At 44.4% G+C, this 12,064-nt stretch overlaps 1 protein-coding gene across 1 annotated transcript; it reads right to left on the bottom strand.

Moving 5' to 3' along the window:
- Positions 1-6,095: 6,095 nt before the first annotated feature.
- On the bottom strand, positions 6,096-8,794 carry mafba (MAF bZIP transcription factor Ba). The gene has a single exon (XM_084366898.1). It carries the CDS (start codon positions 8,206-8,208, stop codon positions 6,994-6,996), a length of 1,215 nt encoding a protein of 404 aa, XP_084223024.1. The 5' UTR covers positions 8,209-8,794; the 3' UTR covers positions 6,096-6,993.
- Between the last annotated feature and the right edge of the window lie 3,270 nt (positions 8,795-12,064).

A 12,064-nucleotide genomic window follows, 5' to 3' on the forward strand; every position in this document is an offset into this window, starting at 1 on the left:
ACAGTATATAAAAGAGTTGAAATCAGCTCCACCTCGACCAACTACAACAGTAAAATGCTACTTACACATTTATTCATCGGTAAAATACAGTACAAATACTTTGTTAATGTACTTAAGTAGATTTTTCATGTATCTGTACTTTACCTGACTATTTATTGTTCTTTACTTTTCTTTATCTTTTACCTTTACTCCCTACATTTCAACACGCATATCTGTACTTTCTACTCCTTACATTTCCCAAACAGACTCGTTACTTTAGTTTTAATGCATTTGAGGAGAATTATTGATTATTTTTATTTTGCGTCATTGAATGCTTTATCCCAAACACCACAACACTGATTTCAACCTATCAGTGCAAATCACACACGAGAGAAGTAGCAAGATGAAACGGCATTAAAAAAAGACGTAAAGGTAGGGACAGACAGACAGACAGGGAGACTTGAATGGGGAGAAAAGGCTTGTTAGTGTGTCGTATTTCCAGAGACCCTGCAGCCCTCTGCCTGGATTTTCAAATTTTTGCAAATTTTTGCAGCTCGGGACACTTTACCAACTCAAAATGTTGCATTTTTACGTTCTGGGAATGAAACTCCAACTATCTCTCTGGTGCATTTAAGAATAGCTCAGACAAATCCTACTGATTCTACCTTAAAGTTGAATAGTCTTTAAATTATAATAATATGACGCAAGGTTCAGTTAGCTTTGCACGGAAGTGGCCGGTAGAAATGTCCAGAGGGAAACTTGTACTTTGTACCACTGTACTTTCTTACTTTTATTTGAGTAAAAAAGAAGTATCTGTACTTGAGTAAACATTGTGTTTACTTTTGCCACTAATTTGCAGAGAAAATCAGCCGTACTTAAATGGCATAAAACCGCTCGACACATGTCCTGATGAAATACTGTCTGTACACCTTTAAAAGTCTGAGGAGGAGGAGGGGGGCATTATAGTGTCCTGTTTGCATTAGAGGTTGATGGTTCAAACGTATCATTGACCGCTCGGTGTCTGCTCTTATCTTCTCCCTCTGGCCTTATCCCCGCAGCGGCCAGACATGGATCAATCCCACCCGGAATTGGGTTTCACATCCCGGAAGCAGAGATGTACACATGGGTCACTTTCATCGACTCACTGCGGCCATGGCCATAGGTATCCATCATATAGACCATTGACTGGTTGTGACCATGAAGGTACAAATTCATCACAAAAGGAGGCTGCGGTGGACGAGGTCAGCGGAAAGCAGCGGCTGCTTCTCGTGTGCAACCATGTGGAAATGGAGCCTTTTGAGATATTATCATTAATGTTGATGTAATTTCAGTGTAGCATGAACGTGCACGTAGAAAAAGTTTACCGTCCAGCACTGAGCGAGCATTTATTGTAAAGAAAATAATATCTCTGCTGGCTAAGATGTCCAACATCCAAACACAGCATGCAAAGCAAAAATATTTTACCACAAACTTTAAATGTTTTAGTAAAGATCAGTGTGTTTTTGTATGCTTGCGTGAGTATGCATCTGTGTGTGTGTGTGTGTGTGTGTGTGTGTGTGTGTGTGTGTGTGTGTGTTGTAACAGGCAGAAGATAAATAACAGACTCAGTGATGCCGCCTCGATCTGAGCTGCAGACACGTCGGGGCTCGGCTGAGGACTGAAGGAGAGGAGATGAAGGGAAGGATGGAGAGCGAGATGAGGGAGAGACGAGGAGAAGAAGATGGTGAGGATTGATTGCCATTGACTCGGGTCCGGTGCGCTTAAAACTGAGGTTTCAACAGCCAGCCTGAAACACACACACACACACACACACACACACACACACACACACACACACACACACACACACACACACTAACACCAATAAGATATGGTTTAGTTGGAAAACATAAGCAGTCGTTTTCAACACCAAAAGAGTCTGACAACACTAAAACAGTAAAACAGACAAAGACTAATAAGAGCAACATATTTCTTTCACGTCCTCTGCTCATTGTGTTTACATTGGGAGGTGAACACTTACACACAACCACACACGCACTCAGGAACTGGTTAATGTTCTCAAGTGTGTGTCTGTCTCTTGGGAAAGCCTGCTTTAATTCCCTGGGAAATCATTGTGATTTAGAGTAGCAGGGAAGTCACTTCCAATGAAAGTCAATGGACCGCTGGTGTAGCAGTGGGCTGGTCTGCGTGTGTGTGTGTGTGTTTCTGCGTGCATTTGTGTGCGTATATCTCAGCAAAGGTGTGTGTGTGTGTGTGCGTGTCCGTAATATTCCTACATTGAATTTTATCTAAATGTAATTAAATCAACATGATAACACAGACGGAGTTGAAACCACATAGAAGCTGGTGGTAATTAAAATAACCATATGTGGCACTGTGGATGGAGTAAATACAGTAAAATTAGCACGCGCGCGCACACACACACACACACACACACACACACACGCACACACAAATTATACAAGATGCAAATGAATTCATGGTGTTTCAGGCCTGGATGTATGGAGGAGGCAGGAATGAAGGCTTTGAAATACCTGCAGCAGGGCTCAGACTAACGCTTGGAGAGTCTCCGGCCTGCTGTAGCCGCCTCCTTAATAACACTGTGGGGTCCAGAGTGATGAACAGAAGCAGGCCGGGGTTGGGGCTTCCGCGCCTGGGCTCTTCAAAGCTGCCGCTGCTGCTGATGCAGGGAGCTGGAGGTGGAGGCTGGCAGAGCAGGCTGAATGCAGATAGGATCTCTGCGGGGGGGCGTGAATGTGTGATCGGAGACTAAAATCATTACAGTACGCCTGGTCACTGTGTCCTTGGCTCTTCCGCTGAGCTGAGCCTGATGCTTTTCTCCCCTCTCTGTCTTTTTCTCTCCTACTTTCTTTTACCCTTTTTTTAAAAAAAAAAACAAAAACAATTTTCTTACTATCCTTTTCTCTGTGAAGTTCTGCACGCCATTGTCTCGCAACAAAAAAACATGCAATTCTTCACAAGATTTAAAATGCCTCCTGCAGGTAAGGATCTGAAAAAGTTGTCCTCGCGCTGTCGCCTCGGCAGCGTTTTGACTCAGTGAAAGCAATCAGCGGTAATGCAACACAACATCACACAAACGCTCTTCAGTGGACCAATTTGCGTGCATTGATTTAAAAATCAGGATTTGCTTCCCCCCTCAAATGCTCCATCATGAACTGATTGATTCTAGAGATTTATCATAAAGGAGGTGTAAATATAACTGGAGCGTCCGGCGTGAAACTGTTAACAGCCTGACAGCTTTTATACACTTAATCGAAACAACTCACTGTGTGTTTGATCGCTTTCTTGCCCTTTCACTTCTGTGAGTCCAGCGTGTGTGTCGTGTCCTTCCAACATGTGCGTGGAGCTCTGGAGTCACAATACACCACATGATCACTGTACATAACACAGAGGAGCCTGCTCTCACACACAGCAGCTCCTCTGTACACTCTGGAGGAGAAGAAGAAGAAGAAGAAGAAGAAGAAGGTGAAAAGATCCTCTACAGACACCTAAAAAGAGTTGTTTTTGTGAGATTATCATAACTGTAAATATAGGTCTCTCTCTCTCTCTCTCTTGGTTCACCACAGCTGCACTCCTGCCCCCAGGCTGCAGGCTGTCCAGAGAGAGAGGGGGGGAAGAGAGAGAGAGAGAGAGAGAGAGAGAGAGAGAGAGGGAGAATGTAAACTAGACTTGCCTTCCTTGGGTCTCATTGGTTGATTCTCTGTCTAGCGGTTTTGTCCTTGAGAATGTGCAGACATGGGGCAGATAATGTTCTGACACCAGAAACTCTAGACCGGGACCAGATCAACACTTACTCCTTTCTTCTTCTTCTTCTTCTTCTTCTTCTACTACTTCTATTGTCACACTATCCGGACACACCAGATTGTTGATATGTTGTGCGCACGAGCAAAGATTAGAGGGAACGCGCTCCTTTTTTTGAAAAAAAGAAAAGAAAAAAAAAAGATATTGCCAGTGTGTTGACACATGGCAATCATAAAATCTATTAATGGCGGCCATAAAAATGTCACACCCGCAGGGATTCAAGGGGGATTATTTTGAAGCTGAGGTCTGGCAAAGCGACCCTGCAGAGGATATCATGGATAATGGATGGATGCATGGATGAGTGAATGGATGGATGGATGGATGGATGGATGGATGGAGGGTCTGACGCAGCGCATTAGACTTTTTCCTCAAATTGTGTAACAACCAGTCAGATTGAGCCTTTGAGCGTATTCAAAACCACGCACGCCGAAAAACGCAAAAGACTCCTGTACCACTCAATGTAAATGTGAGGTTTTCATCTCTTCTCCTCCGGTATGTTGCAAGGTCAAAGATCTCCTTTTACCGCGCGCTCTGGTGACGGCGGGGTTTCTGCAGAAGTCAGCATGCCAGCAGAGGCCAGCAGCATGTATAGGAATCTCCCTGCAGCGCCACATAAACGGCCAGACCCGGTGATCTAATCACAGCAGGCCAGTGGGCTTTGATCCAACACATGATTCTTAAAAAAAAAAAGTCTGCAAATAAAACAAGAGACCAAGGACGGATGAGATGGAGGCGGTGTTAATGCGTTTTTAAAAATATAAAATAATTCTGCGCAAAATTCTGAGTGCTGTGGCGACAATATGAAAACATTTTCCTTTCCAGTGTGCTCTGGCGCTTCTGACACTGCGGTGTGTGTGGGATTATTAATTACTGTGTGTGTGTGTGTTTTTTTTCTTTAAGACTCAGTCAGCTCACACATCTTTTCCTATCAAGGCAGAAAAAAACGTCTGAGAGGGTAGTTATTGCCATTTCAATGACTTTAATAAGCAAAATAGGAAACAATTTCTTCCAAAAACAACCAAAAAATAAGACAAAACAGAAACCAGCCTGAATGGAACAGTTCAAATTTAAGTGTTTTAACTATTATTTATATAAACAGGATTGAAAATTGATCCCCATCATCGCAAAGTACATGGTATAGGTGAAAACAAAACAACAACCCGCTGCTGCAGTTTCATTTAGATTTCAACACAGTTGAATCAGTAACAAACCAAAAAAGATTGTTAAATGCATGACTTTTCAACAATAGTTTCAAATGCAAGCACCATGCTTATTCGATATGATCTGACAGTTTGTTAATTTAAATCATTAAAATAAAAACTTTTAACTATGCATCTGGCCAGCAGAACCAGAATCATCAAATAATAATAAAACAGACACAAAAAAATCGTATTACATAACATACACTTGGTTTTCATTTTGAGAATTTGCACAACCTGAGTCCCCTTTTTTACTGACCGGCAGGAAAAAAAATCAGGAAAAACATAGAAAATGAATGATCAATATTTATCTAAATATTAACTCTACATAAAACCCCTGACAAGTAAGTCGTTGCACTTTTATTGAAACATTGTTAAAAATATAAATCATTAATATCAGGCCCAGTGATGATATGCTACAGGTGGCCGCCAATCGGGAATAAGAGGATGAGCTTCAGTTTGCTCAAGAGTTAATAGAAAGACATCTGAATTAGCTTCAACACACACTGTATGTAGAAAAACTCCCTCGCCTCGGTGCGCAATAGCCTCCTCTGTGCAATCTGGGTCCAATAATATCGTGGCCACATGTTTGTCTCCTCAGCCCCTCACACAACACGTGTCCAAAATATTACTCAAAAACTTTGCACCCAGGCCCTGCTCGCTCGATAATATCACAATATAGTATCATAGTATGTCTTCCTGGAGGGAGGTGTGCACAAATTTCAAAATGAAAACGTTCAAAAATCATTATCCAAAAAAAAAAAAAAAAAAGTGCACTTGACACACAAAGTTTGTTGTATTTTAAATGCAACTGAAAAGAAAACGCACTCCTCTTTCAATCAATAACCCCCAAAATGATACAAAAAAAAAAAAAAATCATACAAAATAACTGAAAAAAAAAAAACACAACACATAAGAAAGAAAGAAGTTCAAACCAGCCTCCTCGATCTTGTTGTGCAGTTTTGCGGTTGCATAATATTTACAAGCCCAGAATAAAACCCACACCTTAATGACACCGCACCGGCAGTCCTGCTGTTCTGTCCCCGCTGCATTTCTCTAACCCCCCCCTCCTCAACCCACCCACCACCCTCCCTCCAAAAAAAACCAAAAAAAAAAAACTATGGAGAAGCGCAGATCAACAACATGCTCTTAATATACACGAGAAGATGAAAGTACAAAATAGAAATTATTACCGTACATGTCCAGCATGCAGGATTAATATTTAATGCAGATTTTTTTTTTTTGTTTGTTTCAATATATATTCGAATATAACCAAGCAGGCAATAAATCAATGAGATGTTGCATAAAATGCCCCCTCCCCTCCCCTCCCCTCCCCATGCCCGCCTGACGGGGTTAGTAGACAGAAGTTAAATTTGCATAAAGTTGGAGTCTTTGCTTTTTGGGACATTTTCCCCCTCAGATTTGTACTTGTTGTCACTCGCAGGCGGCGAGGCCAGGCCCGCTCGTTGTTTCATAACAATGTCAGGAAGAACAGAATTACAAAGACAACACGCCTCGACGCCATCCCGACGCTACTTACAAGATTATTTCAAAAGAAAAAAAAAAAGCTGTCGCCTCAAAGGAGAGAGAGGGAAGAAAACAAACAAACAAACAAACAAACAAAAACAATAAAGAAAACGTTCATCAGCCGATCCTCTTCTTTGAAGAAGAAAGAAAAAAGTCTCTTCACTACAAGCAACTAATCTACAAAGATGCTGCGACTGATCAGACACTCTACGTTGCTCTTTGTATCTCAGTTGACACGTGGATGGAGAGATGATTATATATGAGGATACTATTCGATGGATTATTCTTCTAATATGAATATAATTGTTACCGTTATTAGTATAATCATAAACAGTATGGGAGGTGTGGGTTATTGTCAGCCAGTCAGTCGTTTTTGTGGAGAAAGGCAAGGTTGGGGGTGTGTGTGTGTGTGCGTGTGTGTGTGTGTTGGGGGGGGAAAGTTTTGTTGTGAAAAGGCTCTGACAACTCACATGAAAAACTCTGGTGATGAAGGGTTGTCACTGGTCGAGCCAGCCTCGCGGAACCCGTTATTGGCCCCCGACCCCGTCAGTTTCTCGCACTTGAGTTTGTAGGCGTCCCTCTCCCGCGCCAGCCGGCTGATCTCCGCCTTCAGCTGCTCCACCTGGTTGATCAGCTGCGTCTTCTCGTTCTCCAGCACGTGCTTCTGCTGCACCCGCTTGAACCGGCAGGACTGCGCGTAGCCCCGGTTCTTCAGGGTCCTCCTCTTCTGCTTCAGGCGGATGACCTCGTCCTTGGTGAAGCCCCGTAGGTGTCTGTTGAGCTCCCGCACCGACATGGACACCAGCTGGTCGTCGGAGAAGCGGTCCTCCACGTTGAGTCCGCCCCCGGAGCCGTGGTGCCCCCCCGACTGGCTCAGGTGGCCGTGCGGATGGTGGTGATGGTGGTGGCGGTGGTGATGGAGCGGCTGGTGAGACTCTGGGGAGACCGGGGACGGGCTGTCGGGGTCCTGGCTGTGGTGGTGGTGGTGCTGGCTGTGTGGGTGGCTGTGTCCGCCTGGGTGCCCGGACAGCTCCTCGGCGTGGTGCGGGATGCCCCCCGCGTACGGGTGATGGTGCTGCTGGCCGTGGCCGTGGTGGCTGTGGTGGTGGTGCGGGCCCCTGTAGCCCTCGAAAGCGCCTTGCTGCTGCAGCTGCTGCTGGACGTGCGGAGGCGGAGGGTGGCCGTGAGCTGTGGCTCCAATCAGGGCCTCCACTGCGTCCTCTGGGGTCAGGCTTAGCGTCTGCGGGTCTAACTGCTGGTGGTACCCGCTGTTCGGCATCCAGTACAGCTCCTCTAGGTGGTTTTTCTGCTCTGTGGGGCTGAAGCTGGGCGAGGAGGGCACCGAGCTGCAGGGTGTACTGATGGGGGTGGAGGACACGGAGCCCTGGGGTTGGAGACGGTTACACTGGCGCACCCCGTTGCGCTCCAGCCCGGCCAGGCCTTCCTTCTTCACGTCAAACTTCATCAGGTCAAAATCATTGACATATTCCAGAGCCAGAGGGCTGCTGGGTAGCTCCGGGCCCATGCTCAGCTCTGTGCTCATGTTGCTGTCGCGACTCTTTTGCAGATATGCGAGCGTCGCAAAAACTGACTTATTAATCAGCGTCTCTTCTCTCCGTTCTTGTTTCATGCAATAGTTCTTTTGGCTCCTCCACCGCTGTGCACTGACTTGCTGTAGCATGAAACACCGTGCGATTGGTGAGGAGGGAAAAAAAAAGGAAAATGAAAAAAAAAAAAAAAAAAAAAAAGTAGCGGAGGAAAACTTTCAGACTAATGCTCTGCACACGGTTTGCGTCATAGCCTACTTCTGCTGGGATAATCTGGCAGAGAGACCAGACAGGAGGTAGAAAGCAATGCGTCTCAGTGCAAAAGTAAAAAGCTCAGTCCCTTCAGTAGAAGTGTTCACAAAAAATAAAAAATTTAAATTTAAAAAAAAAAGAATCAGCATAAATAATAATAATAAAGGAAATACCACGATTGTTCGCTGAGACGGGCACCAGTCCTCGTAGCGACTTCTTGGTTGTAAGTCCCTTTTTTTTTCTCCAGGAAAATAACAGGAGCGAATAAGCGAAGAGTAAATAGGGCGTCTGATTTTCGCTGAGAAGCCGCTTTTCCAGCTCTGCACCGCAGAGATTTTAAAGGCTCGCCTCTCTCACTCTCTCCCACTCTGTGGTATCCAGCAGACTGCGCTTGGAGCCAGCCAGCGCTTTATCCTTATAGCACCGTGACGTCGAGCTGAAAGGCTGGATCCGGAGCGCTCAGCGCTCCAATGGGAGCGAGACTCCGCACTGAAATAGAGGAAGAGAAGGAGGAGGAGAGCAGCGCGCACAATACAGTCCTGACAGCCACAGACAGTCAGCTGACCGACTTCCCTAAAAGCAGAAGGTGGGAGGAAAGTGGAGGAGAGAGAAATGCCTCCACTTCATGGAGTCCGGTGCAGCGCAGCGCCTTCGTGTCTTCTCTTAACGCTGCTTCAGATCTTAATGAGAGGAATGTGAGTGATTCACGGGCTGTAATACTGAGAGCCAAATGAAAATCCACTAATAGCACTTTTATGGCACAAAGCTCCCTTTGAAAACTTATTAATTTAACAAAATGTTCAATATTAACACTGCCAGGGGGCTTTTATATAAAAGAGACAGAAATCCTGACAGTTTGTATCCAAATGTACTTTGACTGTTTTCCCCAAAAGACAGAAGAAGACGGTGCACGTGTTCCCTTAATGTCGCCATTCATTGATTCAATAATCCTGGAATAAACTGACTTATTGTGCGACTTTTTATTTTTATTTTTTACACCTGATATTTGCCTTGCTGTGCTTTATAAGTTAACCAATCGCAGATCTCCTCTGTGTTTGCCTGCAGATAAAGGTGGAGGTGAGAGGTCACCAGTTTTTAACGATGTTGAAAGTTGAATCTTGACCTTTCTAACAAACAAGCGCGCATAACTTTATAATGTTTAATGTTCCAGCCACTCACACTCGTCTCACAGGCAGATTTTGAGGTTTAGTTTATAATAAAGAATCATGATAAACTTTGTATACACTTCTTCTTAATTCATACATCTGTGCTCCTCTGTTCGGTGACCTTGCCGCACCAAACTTCATAGACTTTTTTTTCCCATAATTTACCTCTGATTGGACCACAGCGCTGTTATTTGTGTAACCCCTGTGTTATAATCATTACGGGTGAAGTGCATTTTTCCTGGTAAAAGTAAAGTTGACTTTGTTCACAGCCTGTTATTACTCCCAGCTTCCCACATCAGGCTCGTCTTGGCTCGGACGGCTTGTTTTACACCGGGCAGCATCACGACAGGGGAGCGAGCAGAAACCAGGCTCAAGGCTGCCCCTGCGTGGACAACGCGTGAACCGGATCAGCTGCTTGGAGAGATTTTCCTTTTATTTTCTGCGCTTGGATTTTTTTTATTTTTTTTTATCTCCGCGCTAATTGCTCGTTTTAAAGGTCACATCCTGCAATTATGACTGACAACAATTAATCTCTGTCATTTGAGCCTCATAAACACTCACTGTCTCGTGTTTAATCATCTCCCCGAGTCTGTCTAACAGGTAGTTTGGCCAAAATAGACTCGGATCCTGCAAGGATGTATGTGTGTGTCGTTGATTTTTATCTGTATTTTAATTGCCCTGACAAAAAAAAAAAGAAGGAGAGAGAGAAAAAAAAAAAAAAGTAGTGTGAGCAAATGTCTCGCTTCCCTGCAAAAAGAAACCGCTTGTAAATGAGTCAATTTGAAGGATCGATTGGATTATCATTTCGTTTCCACCTCATATCCACGCTTGAGTACAGCCGCGACCAGAGCGTATTGATCAGGCTTGGATGTGAGAGGAGGCTGCCAAAGACGAGATCCCGATAATGAAGGGCTTATTTGTTTGCTTTAAATTCCTCATCAGCTCGAGTTGCGCTGCAGTGATGAACTCTTGAATCCAACACGTCGTAAATCATCCCCGTTTGGTTTTAAGTCGCACTTTGGGTAATTTAGGGATATTCTTGCTTCTTTTTCATTTCGCTGAAAGTCTGAGTTGTATTTCTAAAGCTGAAAAAAAGATGATGAAATCATAGAATTACACATTTTAAAGAAAATATCAGATTTTCATGAAGCACTGACGAGAAAGAGGCAGAAACCAGAAACTTTACAGAAACGGTTGAATAATATATTGTTATTATTATTATTATTATTATTATTATTATTATTATTATTAAGATTTCTGAGATTTTATGTGCCTGCATCATTATTTTGGACCAAAAGTGCACAATAATAATTGGTTATTTTTTAATTGAATTGCACTTTTAAGCGCCTCTGGATTGTTTTTCTCCCTCATCTGATTTTTTTTTATCCTTTATCGAGAGTGACTTGTCTTTTAATCTGATCATTTCTCACATTTCCAGCCTTTCTAAACACTCACTACTTTGTCCTTTTCCAGCCTCACATCACCTCCACGCTGACACACTCCAACACAAACTGAGCCAAATTTTTTTTTCTTCTCGTGCAGAATCTAAAACGTGCAGGTAGCGTTCATGTCACTGTCATCCTTTTTCCCCCTCTTTTTCATTCCCAGCTTCTCTATTCTCATCTCCAACTTCAAAAGCGCCCCGAGCGAGTCGTGCCGTGCCGTGCCGAGCTGCTCTAAAACCTCCTCCCTGCGAGGCCGACCTGGCGGCAGCCCCATTAGGTTGTAATGCTCTCTAATATAGCCCGAGTCCACCGTCTAATAGATCCAGGCAGGCCTGCCGGCGGCTCTCCCCCCTCGGTAATAACGGGCTGTAATGGAGAGACGAGATGTAAAAAAGCGTCCATGTCAGCAGCATATCGGTGGTTAATGATCTATTAAGTGATCCGTGTGCTTATGGACAGCGAAAAAAAGTGTTGATGCTTGCTTATTCGCCCCTAATGAGAGTCCCATCCTACGGATTTTAGGAATGAATAACAGAAATAAAATCACCTTTAAAATGTTACATTTAACAGTTGAGGCATGGAGGCTGCAGTGGCTGCAGAGCTTCCCACAGCTCACATCTCACACCTGCACCAGGCCCGCTTGTTTCACACAGGAGGCCCCATGGAGCATCTATAGGAAGAGACACGATTCCCCTCGAAAATATGGATTTGTATTCTGCTCCAGGACCTATCCATGCGTGTGCACTTGCCGTCCGGAGGCCGGGCTGCACTGCCAAGACCGCCCGGATCTGCAAACTTTCGTGTGCATGGGAAGGATGCAGTGGCTATGAGGAATACTTTTTACCCTCCTTTTAGAGGTAAACGGTTTTATTCGGTTGTCTTTTGGCCGTTTGGCGTGCGTAATGATTAACTTTAATGGTCCCCCCCGACCAGTCCTGGAAATGTTGCAGAACAAAACGGAAGGTAGCCGCGGTGGAAGGCCCCTGACAGGGAGAGTGAGGGATGGAGATGGAGAGACAGGGCTTTCGGAAGTGCTGCTTTCATGAGGCTTGACGCAGGAGGGAGAGAAGAGAGGCGCAGAGCTGGTGCAGCCCCGGCTTCAGCTTCCAAAAGTTTTTTACGCGTTA

This window comes from Pagrus pagrus (assembly GCF_965226575.1).
Source record: "Pagrus pagrus genome assembly, chromosome: 11".
NCBI lineage: Eukaryota > Metazoa > Chordata > Actinopteri > Spariformes > Sparidae > Pagrus > Pagrus pagrus.